Here is a 26,781-nt window from a genome sequence, read left to right on the forward strand (position 1 = left end):
AATTGTGGTGATACTATAATATACACGTTAACATCACATTGTCTGTGTGAACTCCAGGCCGACACTGTTTTAGTGGGACCGTTCACATCTGCAAAGTATCTATGACCCTGTTCTCATTTGGCTATTTCAATCCGGACATATGCGATCTGACCACAAGTGGCCAGCAAAAGTCCAGGTGGAAACACACCCAAGAAGCGATGAGGTCTGATGTGTTCAGGCCACATTCGGAGGTGCTCCTGACACGTATGTGTCCACATTCGTTTCGTGATGAAAACACAATCCATCTTGAGGACTCATTGTAAGACCACCTACTCAGCTGACTCTGGATATGAATAAAATGAAATACATTCCTGTGTTCGTATCTCCGGTGTGTTTCCGTCACGTTACTGCAGATTCGTTAGTTTTTGATTTGTTTTCCTCCGTTCACTCTTTCACCTGATCTGATCGCTGCCTTCTCTTCATTTTTCTTTATTTAATGTCCTGTGTGATTCTGCTGAGTGCAGCTGAACTGTAGCCAACTGACAGCGGGAGAAACTTACTGCAAGCTGACGTTATGAAGCAGCTGATTAGTGAATTAAAACACACAACGCTTGTTTCACCAAAGCCTCCACTGGGTTTATCTTCTTTCTTTTTTTTTCTTTTAGTTAATATCGTGTGAGGATCGATAATTAATTCATAATTAATTCATCTGAGGAGCCGAACGTTTCGGGCTGTGAATTAGACTTACAAAACTCCAGTGTTCAGACATTTACAAAGGTGACATGCATCACAGCCCCATATTTGTAACACACGGCGCATTAATTAGCCTACATGTAGCTTAAACTCCTTTTCTCATGCATCTGTTTGTCTTGTAGTTTATCTTCCGACACATCAGACCCACAGCTGTGAGAGCCGCCGCCCCCTTTGATCCACAGCAGCGGAGACGCACTGGAACAATGAATTACTCTGACCCGGATCATTTGGGGTTCTGATGTTCAGGTTCCTGTTCTTGCGCTTATTTACTTGTATATTTCCGTGACGTAGCCTATGTGCTCATTTGCATAAACAGCGGGGGAAGTGAGGTCTGACCTCAAAAGGTCACCCAGGACACATGTTAATTCAAGGTGGAAACACTCCGCCTAAAACTGCCCACATGTGGTCCGATCACTGCCAGGAAGCATATGTATGCATTGAAATTGCCAAATGGAAACAGGCCTGTATTCGATTTTACGCTGAAGACTCCAACCACTTGCATCATGGCTATTCCCCTGAATTTCAGCACACATTAGTGCTTTGTTCATCTTAAGAGTGATAGATAGAGAAGGAGCGAGAGTACTCAAAGGATAAGACAAAAGAAATCCCTGGCTAGATCTCAACTCTGGATATCTGGGTTACATACGAGGGGTAATCAGAGGGAAGCTGTAAGCCTCGTACGTGAGTGCTCCAAATCACGTTGCTTTAGCAAAATCTGCATCTGAGTTACACATGTTTTTGTGATTGCTGCTAAGTACACATTTGCAATTTTACCATGAATCTGAAACTTGAGCAGAGAGCATGCGTCAAAATTTGTGTCCAGTTTTTGGGAAACAGAAAGAAGTCACTAAATCCAATAAGTAGGGATGGTGAAATGTGACGATACTGCTGTTGAGAAACTTGGGGGAAATTATTCACGGTGGAACTGTAAAAGAAAACCCACTTCTGTTCTGACGCGCCCTTTTCGATCTTGGGTAGTCGAATTTTGCCACTCAAAGCACCTGGCTCATTGCTTTATTGATGTAGATGTTTGGAGGCATTGATTTCCCAAGTTTGACACAAGATTTGATGTGCGCTCGCTGCTTTAACAATGGTGAAATCGCAAATGCCTGCTTCCTTCCTGCTTCCAGGAGCGTCCTCCTGCCCCGTGCACGTTACAGTACTGTGCAACGGAAGGAGTTTCTGAACTTTCTGACAGCCTTTCATTTATAGGTTTTAGGTTCTCAGCTCCTGAATAACTTGACTCTGACTGTTTACATATGTTAGAAAAATAAAAGAGGTACGATGGACAATAGAACTTTAGTAGGACTGAGGACACTGTGCTGATCACACAAGGTTAATGTAGAAAATAAATATCTTTTCCAATCTGATTCTGTTGCCCTGGTACTTTACCTTGCAGGCACGAGTGTACATTTTAGAAGTGAGACAAATAGAGGGACTGGACATGACAACCGAGCAACACCACCAGGCTGTGAACCACTGAAGTTAATAACACCTTTTGTGTCTTACAGCGTGTTTTCCCAAGAACTATTTTCACAGTGTGTGTCGATGCCTGAGATATGGGTGTGAGTCTCTACATGTCCAGTCATGCTGAATCATATTCTGTGTGTGTGTGTGTGTGTGTGTGTGTGTGTGTGTGTGTGTGTGTGTGTGTGTGTGTGTGTGTGTTTCCGTATGAGTGTGCGTATGTGTTTGTGTGCGTATTGTCAAGGCCTGAGATTAGTTTGTGCTTCTCTATAGGTTGTGAGTGGTTTGCAGGAAAAGTGAAAGCAAAAGCACATCATGCTTCTTTAAAGTTACGTTATCAGTGCAACTAATACAATGCCGAGTCACAGAGTGGGACGGGGTAGGCTATCGGTTACTGAGTCTCAATTTATAAAACATTTTTAAAACAATATCCTCAATGTTTCAGAACAATGGAAGCACGGGAATCTGCTGGATAATGTATGTTTATGTTGGAGCTATCAGTTTTAATTATTTCAGCTTTGCCTCTGAGAAATGACGTTTGGACTGTTATAATTCTGATGCTAATACCCGTGACCACAACCGCCAACTTGTGGATACAGCACCCTCCATTAGCGGCTCACATGAAAGTATTTTGAGCTCACTGACTGGATGTTTTTTTTTGGCCATTATGTAGAAGTGCTCCAGCCATGACTCATCAAACATCTACTGTGGGTAAAACGAATGTGATTTTTACTTCAGGAACAATGGGCACCCAAGAAAGTGCCTCCCACTTCTTATTATTTTCCTATAAACTTGTTATTGTTAGTTGTTAATGCAGGCTCGGAGCAACGTTAGCATTTATTGATGTCACATTTCTGACTATGCTGGTATTGTTATCAGACTTCCAGATGGAAATGACTGTCAATGTAATTTTGATGAGAGTCTCTGAGACTCAATCAAGTAAAAGTGCCACAAAACCAATAAAACAAACAGAACAGAGTCTGGAAAATGTAATAAAGTTGCAGACTTGGTGCAAATCCTCTGTAATTTTTCAACTGAAAAGCAACCCCATTTATAATGAATTATGGTTTAATCATTCATTGTTAACTTTTTAAAAATTGTATCAATGCATTTTCCTCCAATAAATCAAACACACCACAAACTTTGCCCAAAACCTTTGAAACCCATTCAAGTATTATTAAGACAAGAACTCATCAGGCAGATTCTCATCTGCTAAATAAATAAATAAGAAAAGTCAAATAATTTTTTTTATTTAAAAATACAAATGTATTTTTGTTTGAAGTATTTAAAAGTCCTACACACGTTTTCGTTCCCCTTTGGGGCAGCAAAATAAAACCGAATGGACACCTGTTCTATAAAAAAAACAGGAGAATGGTTATATACACACACACACACACACACACACACACACACACACACACACACACACACACACACACACACACACATCAAACACTGTAAGAGAAAATGGTCAACCTCACAAGTCTACCAACAAATCCATCTAGCATGATTTTATTTTGCAATAAAGAAACTTTTCTGTTGTACAGATCAGTATTTCCCCTGTGAGGAAAACCAAACACCTGTTCAATAACCGCTGGCTGCCTGTGAACCCGACCGAAGAAAAATCTGACAGAAAGAGGGAGAAACGGAAAGAAAAGACGAAAGTTAGAGCGGGATTGAAATACTGCGATACGGTGAAAGCAAACGAAGAGACATGACTCGTCCACTCGTTGCCATGACAACTGAACCGAGTGGGTGATCCCACTGTCCCAAAGCCTCAGGTGCTGCTGACGGGAGTGTGGGGTTATGGTGCGGGGTCAGGGGTTCAGGTGACACACTTTACATCCTCCAAGAACGTGTGTTGTGGCCGGTGCAGTGACAAGAACCAATGAAATGTCAGCAGCGCTCAGGGGCCCCAAAGACTGCTGCTCACTGATGTCACATGGTCAGGGTAGGAAGAAAGAAATCTAGTAGTTTGCTGCTTTTTTTTAGGGTTGGTAAAAATCAGATTATCTCGTCTACTATCAATACATTTTCTCAAATTCACTGATAATCTTAACTGGAGCTGAATTATTTTGCCTGTGCGAAGACAAGATGCGAACATCATTACAATTAGGCAGTTGATGGCTCGCTTTTCCTCATCTGCTGACTCCATTTTGGTTCCAGACAGAATGTGTCCGATCAGTAGCTGTCCCTCACAAATAAAATGCTTCCAGAGGGAGGAAGAAAAAGCTTCAAAGGCATTCCTCCAGTTGATATGGGAGCCTCCATAAATCCCTCAGTTCCCTGCCGTCTCCATTTTCAGCACAAATCCTCCCTGTGTGTGTGAAACCTCCTCACACCTCACCATCACACTCCTTTCTCCGAAATCAACTCTCTCTACAGTCATCTCAGAAAATCTTCTTCCTCTTTAAACTAAAGCACTACACTATAGATCCAAAGAAGACATTAAAAACTGATTTCAGACACACCTTCTTCCACTTTTGGATTTCTTCACAATCTTGGGGGGGGGGGGGGAATGGGCAATGGAAGGCAATATATTTTTTACATATATATCTGTACCAAAATTGTCTTCTTGTTCACAAATTTACAAAACATCACAATGACTTTCACCAGCTAACATGCTGTAAGTGATGTAATAAACGTCCAGCGGTGTAGCGTCAGAAAAAGATACATAATACAGCATAAAGTAGCAGGCAACTTATGTAATAGAAATACTCAATACGCTAAGACTGGAAATGCTAAGCATTCGCAGCTGCGTTGATTCATGTGCAGTAACTTGTCAAACAAATGACAACCTGCCGAAAGCAAATGGCAGTATGTAAAAACACAAGTATCGTTCCTGATTAATCACTGGTTGCGTGCTAGGAAACTGACTGACAGGGCTAATTTACATCCATCCGTCACCTGGACCAAATCCTGCATCAGAGGCAACAAGTCATACAGACATGGGAAACAGGTGATTCAAGTTCAGAAACTATAAGCAGGATTAGGGAAACAAAACTTTTACACAAGTTAGCCAGGCTACACAGCAGAAAATCTAAGATTCAGATTATAATAAAATAGCCAGCTAAATTACTGAGACTGTCCTCCTCCAAAAACAACCCTATCAGTCTCTGTGCGAGCAGCTCGTTGCGGCCCACAACTACGTTTTAAAGTTGAGCGACTTGCAGTTTAACAAACAACAACAATCCGGTGTCCTGGAGAATTGACACAGTTCAGATGTCGCCTTTCTAGTTCAAGTTGTTTCTCGTTGGGAGGAGGAGGGTTGAATAAACGGTTCAATGAAACAGCAGACTTTGGTACAGACCGCTGTTTGTTTACCGTTTCCAATCTAACGAAGTAGTAACTTAAATGCACAACACGGTTGAGGTCAAGTTAACTCAAACCATTATCTTTCCCTTACCAAGTGGTGTTTGTGCCTAAACCTGACCAGGAAACACTGTTGTTGGTTGTGTTTCAGGGTACAGAATGAGACAAACGACCAACATATACGGTCGTATGGGTTGGAGGACTTATTGAAATAACTGTCAGTTTTATTCTATATGTTTGACACGGCTCACTACGATCTCCACAAGTGTCCTCCGAGCTGCAGTAATCTATCAAGTGTGGGCCCCTTGAACGAGATTAGATAGCAAAGCCACCTAACCCTGAGAAAACACAAGCGACACTCTTTATCAAGAGAAAAGTTCCCAAAGATTTACAAGCATTGTGAGAAGAGATATTTGCAAACCGATACATGTTTTAAACCTGATACCAACTGTTTCCAAGAGTCTGTGGATATATCAAAGGACCAAAATGTATCTTCTTTTCAATTCATTTTCATTGGTGTGTCATTTCAGACCGATGAAAAAGTTGAAAATAAAAAGCTAAACTCAATATCTTGTTGCAACAGGTAATAATTTACACTAAATCAAAGAAGCTCTCACAACTTCATTTTAATGTGACGACATACAGTAAGCATTTGAAACTGGTCCTGCCAAAAAGTACATTTATTAGTTATTAGTGTAATCATATCGGTGACTGTACATATTATATTTTTGATAAAGGTGGGAAACAACAATAAAGAGTAGGTCTAACTAGTTGAGTCAAGTTTTAAACTGTTGTGAAAACAAGGCAGTAAGTAGGAGTCACCAACTTTTCCTCCATTCCTGGAAAGAAGAACAGGAGGTGAAGCACCAAAAACCCAGCGGATCAGCAGAAATAATCCAAACACATGAGCTTTACAGCACACAAGGAATGAGGCCTGCAGATGTGGGCGGTAAGGTGTCCATTTGTAATTTTAAAATGAGCTACCTCGAAGCAGTTTTGTACGCTCAGGGAAGGGAAGACGAAGGAAGGAGGTGAAACGAGACGGAGGAGAGGAAAAAAAGGTGAAGGAGAAAATGAGGAGGAGGAAGAAGCTGAAATCATAGAGGAAAAGAGAGAAAAAAAAGCAGTCAATAAGGAGGAAAATTTAAGGGCTTGCTAATGTGTAAGAACAACAATGAAAAAGACCATGAACTATAAAACAAAAAGACACCTATTAAAAGACGAATATGAACTGGAAACATTTTTATACAATAAGCCAGCACATTCCCAGTAATTAGGAAGGAATTTCTTACATGTGGCTCTCTCTGACGTCAATCCTGTACCTTCCCAGAGTTTGCTTTCTCTTCCCCGGCTCTGTGAATGTTTAGTGTTAGGCTGCTTTTGGCATACCTCCTGGACTTGGGTGCTAGAGGAGGTTTAGGAGGGGGGGGGGAGGGCGAGGGTTTCTTTGCTTGTTTAAAAAGCAAGCAAGGATGAGCATGGTAACCCCAGTTCAAGTATTTGGCTCTCCTGTGCCTCTACACTGTGTGTATGTGTATGTTGGCAAATGCCAAATCAGTGGAGCAGAAAGGGGCCAAGAAGTTTGAGATATTTCGAGCACAGTGCTTAAAAGTCAGTGGGTGTTAGGAGAGAGCTTAAAGGAGCCGTGTGTAGAGTTTAAGGGGAATCTATTAGCAGAAAGTAGGTTTTCATGTATGTGTCAATCACCGAAGCTAAGAATTGTTGTGGTTTTTAGAATGAGCCCCGGAGTGGGCCTTCCTCACTGGAGATTCTCTAACAAAGGCCGACATGGAAAGGGAGAGTGAAGCGAGGAGTACTCAGCTGGTTACATTTTGCCACCTGACCACTAAGTGCCACTAAATCGTGCATACTGCTCCTTTAACTGACGAATGATGCAGTCAAACATTAGCCGAGCTGTGCCCAACTATTGCTCGAAGCTTTAGTCTTTGCTGTCATTTAATCTGGAAACCCAGTCCGATTAAAAGTTTGCGCCGCCAGCCTGAAGGACGAACCACTTAGCGACCAGTGGGGGGTTGGCTAAGTGTGATAATGTTGAAGTCAATCATTTAAAAAAATATATATAGTTCCAACAATGGCAGCGGCGGTAAAGCAAAATGAAGCAACATGAACAATTGTAGCAAAGGTGGCAAAATATTGAGGGATTAAAGCTGCAGCAACAATATTGCTCCTTGTATCCTTAAATTCACTTTGCAAAGCCTGAAACGGTATTTTACCGACATGGCATTGCACTCTCTGCTCACATTCGGGGGAGTGTCTCCGTTGTCTAGCTTGGTGAATTATGTCACGTGGTGGTTAATGTTCGATTGGCTAACAGCTGCTCAGATGGTTTAAAAATTAACTCCCCTGCAACAAGTGGAAGCAATCCCCAATGGGGCGTGTCCAGACCCATGTATTCACAAAGTGAATATCCGTCTCGTAATACCAGAGTAGTCAAATAAATATTGTATGAAGAAGACCATTTGGCCCAGATTTGTGAGAGCCTGAGCGCCTTTTAGTTGAACTCTTGGTTGGTCCAATTTTACATTACACCTATCTAACAGTAATTATGATATTTCAGTCAAACACAATGCTTTTAACGCTTACAGATGTGTTCCAAAAGAGTAGAAACAGAAGAAAAAAAAAAAAAATCACTGTAGGGGGAAAGTTGAGGCTGATGCGCTGCATCAGTAAGACTAAAACAATCTCATGGTAACATTATACGCAGCAGCCATCTGCTTTATGCTGTGATCTATGTGCCTGCTGAAACTGAGACAATAGCTGAAATGCAATCAGTTGGGAATGCCGTGTGTGTGTGTGTGTGTGTGTGTGTGTGTGTGTGTGTGTGTGTGTGTGTGTGTGTGTGTGTGCGCACGCGCGTGTCGTTCAGCCCTGTGTTCGCCAGCACGTCCAAGCAGACCAGGGGATTATCTGTAATAATACTGATTCACACAGGTTTTAGGGAGAGTTTACTGTGGGATTACAGAGAAATCTGATGCTGAGTGGATTGCGCTGTCATTATGATTATTATTGTTATTATTATTATTATCATTAGTCATACTGGGCTCTGCAATTTATACTGTATGTTTCTTTTACCAAATGCTGTTTGCCAAAGCATCTGATATCACACCACACTTGAACTGCACGCCTGGATACACAAATAACTTGTGTGTAGCTGAAAGAAGGACACACAGGCGATGATTTGTAAAAAAAAAAATTTCCCGGAGTAATGCAGCATCTGGAAAGAGTCACGCAAATTATATAATGGAATTATATAATTTGGAATTTATATTTGTCAGACATTATTATTAGCAAGTTGTCTGAACAACTTGGAACAAATCCATTCACATTAACACTAATATTTGTACATTTTTGACCAAGTCCTTCACTGATAACTAGAGTGGCCTTGTATCCATCTTCTCTTTCTACCAAATGCCAACTGTGGGGATACTTACTTTGGGCTTAGTTTATTTGTTTTTCCCCCTCTCTCTACGTGCCCGGTGCAGGTTTGTTTGGGCTCTTTCCCTGAGCCATGTGTGTGGATTCATAGTTCCCATGCCATCTGATGTCAACAAGCTCCTTCAGCAACACTAATCCACTCCTGAAATTCCCAAAGCACAGCCAAGTTTTACACAAGTGTCCTTTAGAACTCAAGGAATTACCTCATAAATATTGATAATGACATAGCACTAATTTAACACGCTGTACTTTACATTACTTTTGTACAGTAAAAGAAAAAAGAGTGAGGCAACATTTGTCAATGCCAAATAAAGGTGAATGATCACAATTAAGTAATAAATGAATAAATGTTGCATTGTTTGGATACTACTATTAAAAAATGCCTCGTCATTTGGGACAAAATTTCGATACATTAACACATTTATAATTTAACAATGCATAACTTTTCCTCTGTTTATGCAGGAGTAAATCTCACTGGCATCAATGAGCATTTGAACAGCATTTTCCATTTGTAGCCTCTACTTGGGCCACCCGCCTTAGCAAATAAAATTATTCAGTTTGAATTTAAATAAGATAATCGTACCCAAAAACTCTTCTCTCTCTCTAAACCAATTTTTGCTGGCAGACACAACAGTAACTATGGTCTTCTCTTTGCACAACCAGCTAGCTAGCATCTACTTATAGCATGTGAGGCGTTTAGGGGACATCTGTTAATTATACAGAAAACAACCTGGGTCACGCTCTCCCATTCTAAACTGCATGAAAACTTAACATTTGTACTGTTGTGTGGAATGTAATTTTGTTTTTCTTAAAATACATTTTATAAGATTGGTATTATTGCCTTGCAGCTCGCATCAATGTCTATCCATACTCATGTTATACATGTAGTGAAGCATTTGAAGGATATTATACCTCATGTGTTCACAATAAAACTGAATATAATCCTTTCAATATGGATGTGGCTGCAAAGAAGCAAGCAAATTCTAAATTGTGGATTCTTCACACAAATTTTTAACCCGACAGTAATTCTGATTTTTCTTCTGGGCACTTTTTGATCAGTAATGGAACTATTTGTCTCATCAATCTTTAAACATTTAGAGAAAAAAATGTGCTCTGAACATGCGATTCATCTAAAATAAATAAAGATGAGAATATTTGAAGCAAAGGCATTAAGATGTATAAGAAAGGAAATGCAGATCATGTTCCTTCACGGTCCAACTCGGAGTTCACGCAACTTAACCAAACAAAAATCCTCAAGGTCAACCTCTTCACTCCTCTCTACTGGTAAGCAGTCCATTAGCCAGCTCATCTTTCCTTAAACTGCTGGCATATTTGGGGAGGCAGTGCCGGGGAGGGCTGTGCTGAGATGACAGAACTGTCAACATGGGCCTCTGACAAGGCAGAGCACTGCCATTACTTTCATGTGAGGGGATGGGTTAATTATAAGATTTAGTTTCTAATATGGAGCCTTTCAGGGGAAGTGCAGAGCTTATACCCGGTAATTAGACATAAATCGTTTGACTGAAGCAAATGTAGGGAAGTGGGGGGAGGGGGTGGGTTGAGTAACATCATGCTTTGTCTTTGGTAAAGGGGGGAGAATATGCAGGATAATGGCTTGGAAACACAAACTGTGAGTTATAAGAGCATATTCATTGTGGGGTGCAGCCTTATGATATAAAATCTATATCACAGTGTACCTACAATACTGACTAGTAACTGTACGTGTTGTGATTAGTGTAAGGCATAGTAGTGCAACGCAGTTTGATAAGTTGAACATGTGGCAGTATTTTTTATACTGAGATCCAAAAAATATCTATTTATTTCAACCATATTGCCATACTTTGTATAGTATATACAGTTTCCTTCCAAGTTCCATAGATGTGATTTTGCCCCAAAACTAGTTTGCAAAACAAATTCCATGTTTGGGAGAAAGAAAACAAAAAACACTGCAATATTAACTGAAACTTCTCCGTTATGCGAATCGTGTTTTGAAAATGTGCCATTGCTTATGTGACACTTGTGTCACCATCACCTTTCCTGCATCACTGTTGGATTACCATGACGTCTGGAACAAACAATGGCCAGAAGATTAATCGTTATTACTTCAACGATCCTCTGACTTTTGCTCGAATCTCACCATGAAGTTGACATTTGTGTTTTTGAGTGAAATGTTTCAACTACTGATTAAAATCCAGCAAAATTACAAAGACGTTCCCGTCAGCCTTACTGCTCGTTGGGAATTTGCTGAGACGCTAATTTAAGATGGTGGTAAACATTGGCTTGACATCATTGCAATTGTTGCATCTAGTCCAAATCATTAGCACTGACGTAGTCCTGTTAACAACCTGTCTATAACGAGGCTCACAGCATTATCTCCATGAAAATTCAAATCTATTGATGAACAGCTCCAAACAGCATTTCCTAAATTTTGAAAATATAATCTTATCAACTGCTGTCACGACAGCAGAAATATACCAGCTACAAAGAGAACTTAATTGGGTCACTTCAACTTGAATAAAAAGCCCTTTGATTCATCAAGAATAGCAATCTAATTGGTAGTGTTCATGCACTGACCTTATGAAACGTTGGTGAGAACACTGCTGAAAGCCTCAGTGAGCAGCCGAGCTCCCTGCAGATTTTAAGAGGCTGCGATGACAGTAAGATGACACAGGTAATGAAATGTTACAATGTGAGTCATGCTATTGAAGTAGTGACTGAGTACAGGTAGACTAAGCGCCCCTTCCCCCCCGGTAACACTCACCCACTAACTAATCTATTTACAGTATGACTAAACACGCCACGCTTACGGCCTTTGCTAGATTTTAAAGCACCATTTCATGAAGTGTCAGTCATGATCGCTCCATTATTCACATAAAAGGGAAAAACATGAAAGGGCCTGTGACTGTGCTTGCCCCTGACAAATACACAAGGAGTATATCCTCATATACTAATAGACACACACTGACACACGCACACACACTCACACACATAGAGTAATTCGGTGCCTACAATTGGCTTAGTCTCTACACCAATTTTCTCCCTCTAATTACAATTAAAATAGTCACGCTTGTTTTCATGCAGCATAAGCACACAAACGCTGGGCTGAGAATGGCTCACTTGTTTGTTGTTGTCGTGATGACAAAAGGGCCTTCGAAAGTGGGGGGGGGCGATGTCCAGCCTGACCTTTGCCGGTGGAGATGGAGGGTTGTCTCTGTCTCCGGCCAGAATATTAGCAGATTGGTTCTGCATGCCATCTGGGAGCTGAAAGGTTTTTAGTTCAGACTCCAGCGCATGGTGATTTTTTTATTGCAACAAAAGCAAGGACACCAAATCATTGAATCAACTTCAAGGATGCATATACATGGCAGATCAGATAGAGTTATCTAAATATATCACGTCAAAACAAACCAGCACTGGACTCCTCTTCCAGTCAGTTAGAACTGAAGAAACCTTTCGGATGAGAGGCGAAACATTTTCAAGAATTGCATGCAGGTGCCTGCCCCAAGTGAAAAGTTACATTTTCTCGAGGTCTACTATCCGGAGTGAGGGTGGGATGGAGCAGGAGATTGACGGGCAGATTGGGGCAGTGTCAGCAACAAAAGCAGGTGCTGCAACGGACCAATTTGGCGAAGAGGGAGCTAAGTCGAAAGGCGACGCTTTCAATTTACCAGTCGGTCTACGTTCCGACCCTCCCCTGAGCTCACGAGCTCTAGGAAGTGACCGAAAGAGTGTGATGAGGTAACAAGCAGCTGAAATGAGTTTTCCCAAAGGGTGGCCGGGCTCAGCCTTAGAGGTCGGGTAAAAGAGCTTCAACATCCGGAGGAAGCTTGGAAAAGAGGATGTCGAAAGGACTCGGCTGAGGTGGCTCAGCCATAAGATTAGGATGCTTCCTGGGCGCCTCCACTGGAGGTTTTCCGGGCATGCCCGACTGGTAGGAGACCCAGGGGTAGACCTAGAACAAGATGGAGGGATTGTATTTCTCATCTGACCCGGGAAAGCCTCGGTAAACCCCCAGGATGAGCTGGAAAACGTTGCTAGGGAGAGGGCAGTCGAGGCTAACTTGCTCGATCTGCTGCCACCGCGAACCGGCCCCAGAAAAGCGGAAGAAAATGGATAGATGGATGGCAAGCAAGCCTTTGGATAACATTTACATTGACCAAGAAGGATGTCTTGACAGTGTTCTCCATAAGATCTCCCTAAGATCCCCAACCCTGACCTCTATCATCTTATTCAATAAAGTGTCCCTATATATTTATGGATGTCCATCAAATCATTTCAAGCAATGTGTTCCTCAGAACGCACTTGTCCAGCCGTTGACCACCTACCTGCAAGTGGAAGTGATTTTGCTGGCGGCCCTTATGCTTTTAATTTGTTTTTGTTTTTTTGGGGTTTTGGTAAGCAAAGACGTCTGTTCTGAATGTCTTTCTGTTCCTGGCAATAACTTTAAATTGTATATAGAAACACGACTCTGTTAGGTGGCACTTAGCAATGTGTTAATGTCACAATTGCAACATTGTCAACATACTACAGGAATATTTACCATAGTAACTATCTCAGTTTTGCTTGTCAGAATGCAAACTTCAAGTACAACTGAGGTTAATGGGAATGACATTAGTTTTTTATTGCACGCTGGAATTGATATCTTGACCTGGTGATGATTCTCAATGAATAGTTAGGAAACTATTGAAGGACTGACGACAATCCTACATGAATATGAATGCTTGTACCAAATGTCATCGCAGTCCATCTTTCACTCCGAATCAAACCCGCTGACAGTAATTTAAAAGTCAAGGAATCACCAATTTGTACATCTCTATCGTGTCTGTTCACTTGTCTGTTTCACTCCGCTGACATAAATTTCACCGAATCTTTGTTCGGTATCAAATCATAACAACGGTGAAGGACACTAAGTGACTTTACGAAGGCCTCTGAGGACTGAGTGATGACATGATTCAGGCCCTGTAACCTAAACTGCTTTTGGATCGCGCTTAGCGTTATTACAGGGCTTTACCTCGACAACCTCAATAGGCTGCCTTGATTGTCCTCTATAGACATAATACCAAGGTCATAACATTACCGGGGAGACCGGGGATGGCACTTAAAGCTTAAAGCTTAAAGCAACAGTCAAAATTTGTTAAAAAAGAAACACGAAATGGGAGGGTTTTTTTGCTGCTATCTCGCTGCAGAAATCTCCTGCACAATTTGTACTTTCTGCGCCAAATTAAAACCAATTTAATAAACAGCTATTAAGCCAGTGTAATGCAATTAAATACCGCCTATGGTAAGACACTACCATCACGGAGGCAACAGTAAATCTCACGGCTGAGTTTGAACTCTGATGTGGTTTGTTTGTTTGTGTTTTGGCATGAGGCTATTGCGAGTCTGGTGTGGACAAAAGGGGATGAGGGCCCCATTCGATCTGTGTTTGCAACAAAATGCCCTCTGTTCTCTAAATAAAATACATTTGTGAATGAGGAATACACTGGAGAGGGAAGATAAGTGCTGTCTATTAATAGTGTCTGTAAACAGATCAAAAGCATGTGATGAATACCACCTTAAAACTTGAGTTTTCTTTATTTCTGAATATGTCATGCCATTTTGGCATAAGGAAAAGAAGAAGGGATTTAATTATCAGACTATACAGGTCTTAAATGTAGAAGGTTTTCATTTTAACACATTACACCGCTACATGTGGTTAACAAGTGGGGTTTTAGAGTTCAGACGATGGTGTCAAACAAAGGTCAGTGATCTGTTTCTGCAAAGGTTTGGCCTCAGACATTGCAGAAAAACTATGGATAATGCAACAAAAACAAAAATGGTAAAACTCATTTTCCATTTAATGTCATCAGGACTTAACTTTTATATCTTTGCAATATATTTATATAATGTTGGTTATGTCATACTTGGACAGAAGCTGATATTTTGGCCGTGATATTAGTCGCTGACAGATAAAGATATATTCTATAATCATATTTTGTATCTATTAGTAAATGATAACAAAGAAGGAAAGAACATATGGTGATAAAGAGACTACGACTATTTGACAAACATTGACAGTCAAATATGAACCCAGTGTGTTTGTGACAAACTATTTAATTGTTCTGGCCACACAGCCTTCTGAGAGCGCATCTTTGTTAGGTCAAACAAACATTCCCACGGAAGGACCAGTGTTTGCGTGTATCACACGATGTGTCAGCATCTTCCGTCGCATTTCCATGCGAGTGAAATGCTCACTGTGTGGCTCGTCATTGCACGGATGCTCATTAAAGTGCTAGCTCCCAGTGCAATCGTGTGAGAATGACAGTGAGCCTGATAGACACCGGCACAAATACAAAATCAGAGGAGATGGTTTAACATGAGCTAACCATCTGTGACATTTCAATGAGCTGCATAAAGATAACAGCAGGAGAAAAGTCGATAGACCTTCATTTGTCACAAATTTCCATGAATTCTAATTTGCCCACCGAACTGTGCTTTGGAGAGTTGCAGTTTTGAGTTGATAGAGAGAGAGATAGAGAGACGCTGACAGAGAATGAACAAATCCATCAAAGTACCAACCGTCCTAACAATTAACTTCGGTGACAAGCTTATAGACTCGCAAGTCTCAAGTCAGCCATATTTTCTATTCAACAAGCGTGTTCGCACCAGCTCATTTATCTCGACAGCAACAACTCCACAGCAAAAACCTTGCTGTTTCATTCATCTAATAGGCTGTTGTTGTGAAAGCTGGAGAAATGAGCTTGCTATGTTATGCTAATGGGGGTAAGAGAAGTCTGGTAAATTAGAAAGTGGGAGGACGACAAACCTCATTTCCATGCATTTTGACTGATGACAAGTACTTGCTGAACTCGGTGATCTTTTTTACAGCAAGTTTCTCGGTGCACGGCTGCAAAGTGTTCATGTGCGTTGTCGGGAAAGGCGGCGCAGGAACCCTTTTCCTAAATCGTGCAACATGTCTCCTACAACAGAAGATTTGTTGAAGAAAAGCCTACTGTAGCTACAGCCAAAATCTGACGATCTAAACATTCCTCTATTAAAATGTGCCTTAAATTGGAAAGCCGGTGGTTTAATTTGACAGAACAAAATAAACCAACTTAATCAAGTGGTACACTTGATAATCAACAGTGGTACACTGAAAGTTTAAAAGATAAAACATACACTGGCTAATAGGGCTGCAAAATTCTGGATATTGAGATCACAATTCTCTCTCACGAGTTTTCTTTTCAGTGTGAAGGTTTATTTCACTCATTATTTGATATAGAAGGAAGCACACCAAAAAAATATGATGAGGCTTTATATATGTGACCGGCATATCAACTTTAGACAGAAAGGGAACCCTCTCGTCTTTAGCTTTATGAATCTGACACTGAACATAAAACCAATCAGCTTCCCTCTCTTGTCTTCTCTTATGTACACAACCTTTGAACAAGTGTCGTTGTTTTTTTTTGTGGGTTTATTGTCCAGACTGCGGGGTTTTTTTGGGGCTCTGCATTACGTTGTGTAATGCCACGTCATCATTTGTTGAGGGACAAAGTACGGAGGCCTTGTTTTAATGCAACTGATATCCCTGATGGAAATGCAGCAAAATTACTAGTCGTTCAGAAATCAGATGGCATAAAGGTGCGACTTGAAATTGCGATTTTAATACAATTAATTGTGCTGCCTTAACGGTCAGGGGCTGTAGCTATTTGAGCTAAAGTGAGTTCTCAGCATGACGATATGAATCCTGCAGGTGTTGATTCAGTACAACAGTTGATAGACCAAAAATACTACTATGATTCAAATTTAAACAGCTTAAGACTGAACAAAAGTCATTTGTTAGGTGGTTTTAGGAAATCTTACATTGCCTTCATGATGGAATATTTGTTAAATGATGTGTTTTTCACTGATATTGGGATTAATGTTATAATGCGTTATCAGTTGCAGCTATTGGTTATCTTGTTCTGGACTCACTTGAAAAATAATTTTTCACTCTCAATGAGGTTCTCCTAAATAAATAAAGGACAAAGGTTTGTTGTCAACTATTTCCTTGCTAGCTGCTTACTACCTCTCCCAAGATACAGTTACACAATCTCCTAGTTTGTTTCCCGTAGAAACAGTCAGCAATCTGTTTGCCTTTCTGAACCACAAAAAGCCAATCTGTTAGGGTTTTTATTCAAATATCAAAACAATACGGAGCATTTTTTTTTTCTTCTAATAAAGCTTCTTTAGTGGAAAATAAATTGTTCTGCGGTGAGAAAAAAAAAAAAACTAGACACAAGCCAGGAGTTTCAATTTGTAATCAATAATAACTGAACTTAATTAGCCATAGCTAATTTAATTTGTCCTTTTAAATGGTGAAACCAGTAATGGCTGACCAAGGTGGTCATAACCCAAACTCTCCTCCTCCTGTTTGCCCCCCCCCTCCCACACACACACACACACACACACACACCACCGCTACCCCCTTCAACCCCCGTCCGACTGTCTACTATGTTTGTTTTTGTCTTCATTTGACTGTTTAAAAGTTCAGAGGTCTTCAGAGTCCACTCCGCGAGGCTAAATATACCTGAAACATCAACTTGACATTTTGCAGATCAACCACCCACTCGTTAATCACTGCGTATCCAAAACAGCACGCATGTTTATCCATAAACACTGTGGTATTGTCCCACTGCTGCTATGACTCTGTACACGGTGGGCCAGAGCTAAAGTCAATATACATGTAGCATCTTAATTCTACAACTGAATACAGATATGATTTTATTTATGTTACACTGAAAGTGAAACAGACAAAAAAGTTTTTTCTTGTTAGTCATACAACAACCATCAGGGCTGGATAATTCCTGTTTTTTTACCATGTCAGTGCTACAAAGCAAGAATCTCTGAGAACCGATCTCGACTGCTACATATTTAAGAGCTATTTACTAAGAAGGCAAGCCTTTTCAAAAGAAAAAAAAAAAAAGATTCCTTCAAATTACACACATTCACACATGCAAGCTGCCAAGTGCAACCACAGGAGTCTGGTCTTGGCAGCCGAGCAGCTCCAGTGGAGCAGTAGGAGTTCAAAAGCCTTGCTGGGTAGAAGGCTCCAAGAGAGGAACATAATACATTCACTTAAACAACCCTGATTTCCCCAGCTACATCTAACTTATAAAGCCAGAAAAACTCCCTCCTCTGCCTCAGAAAAGTCTGGTCGTACTCCACTTGTGGCGTATGTGTACTGAATTTCCACAGTTAAACAGAGACCTGTTGGTGTCGAGGTGCTTTGAAACATCAAAAGTTAAGTCCCACTTGGACTGGACTGGTCCGCAGTCCTGCTTAGTGAAAGCAGCAAATGGATTGGGTTGGGGTCAGGTGGAGAGCGTGTTCAGGTCTGATCTTCTGACGAAGCCGCGAGCAAAATAAAAACACCCACTTTTAAGCATGAGTCATGGCTCAGCAGCCAAAACTGCTGCCATTTGTCAAAGGAAAGGACTGAGAGAAGAGGAGGTTGAGTGTTGCAAATGCCCACCTTAATGTCAGCAAAACTCCATCAAAGCACTCTTAGGATGATACTGCTACTTTCAAGTGAAATTTGTGACGTCAGCCAGGAGCAGGTTGTTCACAAAAAGCGCATACAAATTGTTAACACCTCAAAATATGCAACACAGAAAAAAGGTGTGCTTTATTTTTATTTGTTAAACTAAACTAAATCCACTGAGGTTATTACAAACAGGTTTACATTTCATTTCTGTATTGTTTAATCGAGGATTGGCAACAGCTAAATGTCGGTTATCAATCAGAAAAATGTCAATTTAAAAATATACATAACCCTCTTCATATTTCCACTCTTTATTATAAGTGTGACAGTTACCTAAATTTGACTAAACCTGTCATATTAATCACTGTATCAAAATATTTATTTTGTAATAAATTGACAACAAGTTCAGTACATTGGTCAAGTTTACATATTTTTAAGTGTTAGTTTACTACCGCAAAATGTTTTTCACCAAATAAACCACTGATGTATCAGCGCAACCGGAAAGTATGAGATGCATTAAAATATAATTTGATATCTTAAATTAAGTAGAACTAATATGGAATTAGGTTTCTGTAAATATATTCAAACAAAATTTCTTAAATATCAAACAAAACTCGCATTGACCCAAACTTGAAGAATCAGAGTTGAGGTTGTTTTTTTAATGTTTTTTTCATGTTGGTCTGTAAGCTGCGGTCTGGATGAGTGATCTATAATTGAATAAAAGTCCATTGAAATGAGTCCGTCTGAAAGGCATACAGCTGTTTCTGAGAACATCGAGGCTGAAATATCCGTTTCCTGCAATTTAAGCAACTTTCCTGAAGGGCACGAATGCATCTTTAAGTCACCACACCAGTGCTGCGGGCACAAACCTGCAGCGGATGCCAGTCACAGTGAAACACATCGGCTCCTTGGGGCATATGAATGCATTTTTAGCGCACTGCGGCACACAGCGGAGTTGGAAGGCCTCTGTTTCAGGGCTTATCCTCGGATTAGTGCCTGGAAAAGTTCATTCTGCCCTGGGAGACCCGCGGTGCACTGAGCCCTTCCTAACAGGGATTGTGTAACTGCTGGGAACTTCTGATTTTGTTTTGTTCATAGAAGCAGGAGGATTACAACCTCAGAAACCCACCTGACCCGCCCTCCCCCCTTTGTGTCCCCTGCTGAACCCTCGCAGCGGATTGCGCCGCCCGGCCAGCTGGGAAATACAGCGGTGCGGGTATTCTCTTGTTTGCTGGGCAGAGGTCTCGTGGACGGTGGGACCGCCTCGCATGTCACTCGTAATGTAAGCCTGGCAGCAGATGTGAATACTTACGGGTTAATCTTCAAGGTCTTGCATGTCTTTAATCTCCCTTTCTCCTGTATTAGAGACACGACATCTGGGCTATTCTGTCCGGTGCGCAGTACCATCGAGTACGCGTCAGTAGCTATATCTGTGTGCAGTGTCGGATTATTCTACAGACAGAATTTCAAGCTTCAAGCCTCAATTGTAAGCTATACGGTCACATTTTTTTTTTTGCCTCACTATAAACCCCACTGGGTTGTAATTGTTTTCCCCATGAAGCAAAAGCACTTGTGGCACATGAAATTTTAATACAGATCTCCTTACTAAAATGTCTGCTGAAAGCCAGACCGATTAAACGACACAAAGAGGAAATTTACTGTTATTTTGTCTAATTTAGCAACCAAATCAGCCGTGACAAAATTATCCAATTCTATAATGATCTTTGGTTTATTTTGAAAGAACACTGCACAGCAGTTTGAGCACAAGACCCATAATTCAATTCTGACCCACTCTTCCTGCAGAAGCAAAGGCTTTGAATGCTTAATAAATTCTTCTGAAGGCCACGTTGCACACTTGTTTCATCTCACAATGAGATTACTTGAATGGAATATTCTGGAAAAACTGTGGAGAGAAGAACAATAATGACACAGTAATCTCATTTCTCCACAGCAGCTTCCATTGTTCCCTTAAAGAAAAAAAAAAAGGCTTCTGTTTAGTCGGGTTCGACTCTCATTCCCATCCATCTTTCCATTGAGAAGTATTTTTGCCGAGCCAAGGATAAATTAGAACAATGACGTTTCGGCAACACTCAAATGCAGCAAATCAAGCAGAGATAGGAGAGAGTGTCATTGTGTCCCGCTCACCGTTTGGACAATCACTTAGATAGCGGAGGCTGCTCAGAGCACGGCTGCAAGTGTACCGAAGCGCAGATCCAGTGAACAGCGTCACTCTCTGTTAAACTTCCCTTAATCACTTCCTCTGAATTAGCTCTTCTCGACTCCGTTTTGCATCTCACCTTGGCCGACTTCAGTCATCTTTAGACAACTTTCCAAACGTTCAGACGAAAACCATCAATTAACACCCCGAGCCTTTTCCTTGTGGCGGTGGCCTCTGTAAATGAGGAATCATCAGTGTGGGCCAGCAAGTGTTAAGCTCCCTTTTTGAAGATTATGCTTCCCTTTTCAGTGGCCCGGCCCTGACACTAGCCACTCTCTTCTAATCCACCACTGCGGGCTTTTGATAGCTCCCACTGTGAGTCTTTATAACGGTTAATGATTAAAACTGGGACCCTGAGAGGGGAAAAAAAAAAAAAAAAAGAAAGATACAGAAATAAGAGTGACAGAAGAGAAGGAAGGGCAGGTGAAATAATTAAAAATGACTCCTATTTCAGAAGCAGGAGCCTAAACTGCACAGCAGCTGACTTTGATTACTTCCATTTTGGAAAACCATGAGCCCAAATACCAAAGTCTGAACATTTATTTCATTTTTTTACCATGAAACAGTGCCTCCAGAAAAGCTTAAAGATCATAACTCTGCTTTTTTTTTTTAAATTCGGTTATATATCATTAACAAACTCAAAGCAGGAATAAACAAATTGCTTAAAAAAAAAAGACAAAAACAAATCTATGATTACAACAATGACGAAAAACAACAGTTTTAATCTAGCACTAGCTGTTTACACTCAAGCATCATTCGTAGGGGACTTATCGTGCCGTCCTTCCTCTCAGTCATGTCTCTACCTCCTCTCTGATACTGAATAATCTCTGGGATAAAATCTACACACGGCTGTGGTCGTCCCAAAAACTTGACATGAATTATTCACAGCCATCTGCCATGGCTCAGCGGTCTGAATAAGGCTAAAAACAAATTAATTAATTAATTAATTAATTTAAAAAAAAAAGTGAGGAGGTGTGTGGGTTTTTTTTGTGATCACTTTTAAATTGTTTTGTATCTATATTACAGTCACACGACCATTGTTTTGATAGGGGGAACAAAATGTACTCGTAGAACAGTAGTAACATCCAGTAACTACTATTTATTTACCTTAGCTCCTGTGCACCCATTTCATTTCAGCTTGGTGTTCAAATTCGCACACGCATTTTTCTGTCACTGAAAGTCGTGCTGATTTGTCTGTTTCGCCGCTCTGTTGCATGTCTGTGTTGAATGAGGGTCACGCAGACACACAGGTGAACGCCACTCCAGTTCATGACAACTACACTCCAAAAAAAAAAAAAAGCGCAGTAAGCGCCTCCAGTGAAGCTATCGATGGACAAACCTCGACCTCAAACTGCTGAAAACCAGACCAGAACATCAGCGTTTTTAAAACGCACCTTGCCTGTATCTACCGAAAGTAGTGAGGACACTAATGTTAGCAAGCTAGCCGGCTGGTTAGACTGCGAGCTAGTTGACCCCACCCCAATCTGGGGGACACACTGAACAGGAACAGCAGAACTGCCAAAAGAAAAAAAAATTGATGATAAAAAAAATCCACGAGGGGGAAAGAGGTTTTTTTGGGGTTTTTTTTTTTTTGTTTTTTTTTTGCACAAGCAGGCATGAAAAACGGGACACTTTCTCTGCGGGGTGGCGGCTTAAAGCGTAACTACCGGCCGGCAACAGCTATATCATCACGGATAGGACAAGAGGAAGAGGTTGGGGTCAGTCCAAGAAGTAAAAACAAGACAATACCGACACCTACAAAACACAGCTTTAGCTTTATAGTTAGTGCGGGCTTAGTGGGAGCATTTTTTTTTTTTTTTTTAACAAGCTACACACAAGGCCTCCAGCAGCAGACGGCCTCCTCTCTGTTTGTGTTCCAGGCCGGGGAGTCGCTGTGCATGACGATTTATTGACGCAAGACCCCCACCCTCAGCCAGGACCTGCCACAGATTACTGCTGCTGGAAAGGAGGAGGAGGAGGAGGAGGAGGAGGAGGAGGAGGAGGAGACTGGGGTTGGGGGTTTGGGGGGGGTCTTGTTGGGATGAGAGAGTTTTTCTGTGTGTGTGTTCTCGCCCGGCCTCCAAGGCCATAAACCCAGTTCTAAAATGCCAAGTAGCATGTCAACATGCCAGCCTCTGCCACCCAAGTTTAAGTCAGACAAAAGGCCCCTTCAGTGTGTTCTGAAACGGTGGTTCGAGAATAGGAAATGATGATCCGTCATAAGTGAAAAAAAGGAGTTTTTAGTAATGCTGCACAGACTGGAGGGCGACAAGGAGAAAATTAACTGCTAACAGGACGTGAAAGTGAGAGTTTCGTTCTTAAGTAGTAGTTCCCCCAAAGTGGAAAAAAAAAAAAAAATCTGGCAGTTGAAATGTTTTGGCTTGAAACGTATTTTCAGGAAAACTATCCCCTCGCCTGTTTTCACTGTTACGTTGTAGAAGAAATGCGTTTTTTCCCAAAGTGGGATCATGTTTACACTTCAACAAATATAATATTAGTGTAAAAAGCTGCCTCTGTTAAAAACAAGGGATGATTATTATGACAAAGTGGGTTCAAGTTGGGAACCTTTTGCCTAAAATGTGGATTTTATCCATGAAAGCACAAAGATGACATCTTTAAAATAACCAGAAAATTGACACTCCTCAAACTTTGTCACACTGAAATTGTAATTCAACACTTTTAAGTTCTGTTAGAAACTTTCAAAGACATGAAACATAATAAAGAGGACAAAGCTTATACAGCATGGAAATGGTTCAGAACGGGAGAGAAATGAAAAAGGAAAATATGATCGACTCCCAACGTTCCACTTACATAACATGATGTATTTAAGAAAAAAGAAGATGGAGGAAGAAACGCGCAGATATCTTTGGCCTGTGCCAGTGCCCGCCGCCATGTGACGACCTGAAACACCCGCTCTGACGCAAACCCCTTTTGGCCGGGACTGCACCGTGACTCCAAACACACTTCAAGAGAAAAGAGGGTCATGCCAGCAGATTGCATTGTGCCACTCAGGACATTTAGAACCACAACAATTAATCAATGGCTGTGACATCAATCTGCTGACCACGACCAAAGCATGATGGGAAGGGAGGAAACAATTGGCCTTTTGTCCACGTTTTGGATTGCAGATGAAGAAAACTCGAGCTCTGCATCATGGTTGTGATTAAGGAAAGAAAGGCCACTGTCATTGGCTGAGGTCAAGCACACAGTCCGTTTTTGAAAATGAAAGTGAAATGGAATTCAAGGGCAGTTCGAAACACCATCCGGGCACGACGGAAAAAACTGTTAGGAAAATGCATCCAAAAAGATACTTCAAAACAAAGTGGATTCAAAAAAAGACAAGATGTGTCGATGTTTTGCTGCAATTAAAAATTCAATGATGCTCGATAACTTTGTACAACACATCCACTATGTAAATCCATCAACGCTGCACAAACCAAACAGGAGATATTATGCAACATAATACCTTGAGAAATCAGTTATTCGTGGATTGAAAACACTTAGAGACAAAACAAAAAACTGCAAAAGAAAAGATAGCCATGGCCCAAACAAAGAAAAAAAAAGAAGCCGATATGAAGCATGTAGAAAGAGTGTACGTAACTGCCCTGATTCAAGACGGTGTGGTGACAAAATCGAAGTATTTTTGTCACAGGCTACATTTGAACTATGGTTAACATTGTCGTTACTGACACACATTTGTGAGGTTTTCTTCCAAACAAAACAATGAACACTTCTTATTCCAGCAGCAGAAGACGTTTTCATGGTAAAGCAACTACATATCCACAGGAAGAAAAAAAAAAAAAAAACTCTTCCCTGTTGTTATACACAACTTTTTTTTTTTTTTTTTCCATCTTACCTTGTCGACTGTGAGAGCTCATCGTTTTGGTTGCTGCTTGCAGACTTGACGAGGAGGGAGGAAGGGGGAGGGGGGAGCGGTGAGGGGGGTCAGAGCACCTGCGGTGGAGACGTAGCGACCACCATGTGCGACCCAGCTCGGCCGGGCAGCTGACGGAGGGGCGACCTTTCTCAGGGTTTCATCCCACCGACCTCGCCGGGGCGTTTGGTGCAGGACTCCCGCAGTCAGGCTGTGAGACGCAGATGCAGAGGAGTGTTTTTATATCAGAGCTGCAACGATTAGTCGACTGACAGAAAATGAATGACAGACAAATGATGTATTTGGATTGTGGGCTGTTTATCGGGACAAAGGAGATGCTTTAGATTGGCTGTGGTCAACATTTTCTCCATTTTCGGATATTTTAAAGAACCAACAGCTAATCAATTAATCGAGAAGATAATCCGCCGATTGATCAACATTGAAAATAACTATTAGTCTCAACCCTATTTCATTTATATGGGATATTCCAGACGGAGGCTCAACCACCATTGCATTTTTTTTATTTTCAAACAAATTGTACATGTTGTACATTAATTATCATTGAGGTGCCTTAAAAAGTCTTTTCTATCCTTCATTTCAATGAGTCAAACGTCCTCTCGGAGGCTATTAAACAGGCCCAGGAAGGAAATCAGACCTGCATGTCACCAGCCTTCAAAGCACTGATGACCCTCTGATGTGTGTGTCATAATAAGTTTGTGTCCATCTGCAACAGCAATTTAACTTAAATCTCCTGCAGAATTTGGAGTATGTTCACGGAGAGAAGTTCAAGAGACATACCCTGATTTTCCAATATCCACACTAACATACTAGTTAGTGTGCCAAAAAATGATTTGGTTTGTCCCAATACATGGTATGTTAAACGTAGGATGCCAAAAGTACCAGGATGTCCTGCTACATCCGGTCGTGTTTTGCAGTATACAGGCCAGCGTGCTACTCTGGCTGCTCTGACCCACAATCCTTTGCGCATCGACTGATCCGCCGAGACAGTTGGTGGCGCTGATGCTCCGCCCGCAACAGGAAGAAGAAAAAGAGGAAGAGGCATTTAAAGGAAGGGTACTCGTTCCAAATCGGAGCCATTTTCTTTTTGCTACAAAAGTCGGGACAGATGTGACAAAGTGGGTCAAAGTTCAAGACGCATTTTTATGATGAAGTAGTGTGTCCCAATTGTACACATGCCACATGCGACAGTAGATACTTTTTTAAGAGTAGCTGACGGAAAAGAAAAGAAAAAAATAAATAGTATGCGATTCGGAACGCAGGGATAGTTCTGTGTGCGTGGTCAGTAGTGAGCTGGTTTGTGGGTTTGCAGCCAAGCCGAGTGCAGACGTCACTCAAAGCCAACCACACTCAAAATTCGAAATTCAACTTTTCCCCATTTTTTTTTTTTTTTTTTTTTAACACCGTAAAGTAAAAATGAATCAAAAATTTCTTTTAAACACATGTTTGAAAGCAACTGTTTGATGCTAGACACTGATCATATAAGTGCAGTAAATCTTCCTGACAAATATTAACACCCATTGACAAAAAGTTGCTTGATTTATTAGGAGAGAGCGGCTATGAGGAAGACGAAAGAAGTATACTGCCGTCCTACAAGTAAAAGTTGTACCACATGTCTGCTTTTCATAAAATGAATCTGGTTTCATTTTAACCATCTGGGTTTACTAAAATCACAGCATGTTTACACAGCCCCGCAAATCACTGACAGCACTGTCAGTGCTACGCTGTCTGTACCACACCCAAGCTGGGGAAAGCTTTGAATTTGGGCCTAATATTGTGGCTATATTAGTAATCCAAATGCAACAATCAGACACTTATGTTTTTAAAACGCCACATTTTATTGAGCACAATGTGAATTGAAACATTCGATGGCTCCTCCCGCTCTGACTATATTTTTACTTCCACAGCTTGCATGGTCAGCTGGGGAAGTCGGTTCCTAAATAAAAGGCTCTTCCCTGTAGTGGAACCCAAAATTAAAAGCAAACAGAGGCCTCCTGAAGGCTTACACTTACCTCTGAGTCAACAGCAGGAGAAAAAAAGAGGAAGAAAAACTTTTCATACTGTTTCATATACGTGTGCGCCTTATGAAATCAAAACTGCAAGGGAGTATGTAAACACACACACACACACACACACACACACACACACACACACACACACACACACATCAACACAGAAGCCACTGGCTACCGGCTGAAACTA

At 41.1% G+C, this 26,781-nt stretch overlaps 1 protein-coding gene across 1 annotated transcript in view; it reads right to left on the reverse strand.

Annotated features, from left to right (window-relative positions):
* The window catches only part of hdac4 (histone deacetylase 4), a 113,130-nt gene extending 86,599 nt beyond the window's left edge, over nucleotides 1–26,531 (reverse strand). The window contains exons 1-2 of the mRNA XM_069154787.1: nucleotides 25,462–26,531; nucleotides 24,544–24,772 (exon numbers count right to left, since the gene is read on the reverse strand). Coding sequence (XP_069010888.1) covers nucleotides 24,544–24,565 — 22 coding nt within the window. The 5' untranslated portion in view covers nucleotides 24,566–24,772; nucleotides 25,462–26,531. The remainder of the gene's footprint in view (nucleotides 1–24,543; nucleotides 24,773–25,461) is intronic.
* Between the last annotated feature and the right edge of the window lie 250 nt (nucleotides 26,532–26,781).

This window comes from Embiotoca jacksoni, unplaced genomic scaffold (genome assembly GCF_022577435.1).
Source record: "Embiotoca jacksoni isolate LCO1_2020_lvr unplaced genomic scaffold, fEmbJac1.0.p SCAF_2, whole genome shotgun sequence".
Taxonomy (NCBI): domain Eukaryota; kingdom Metazoa; phylum Chordata; class Actinopteri; family Embiotocidae; genus Embiotoca; species Embiotoca jacksoni.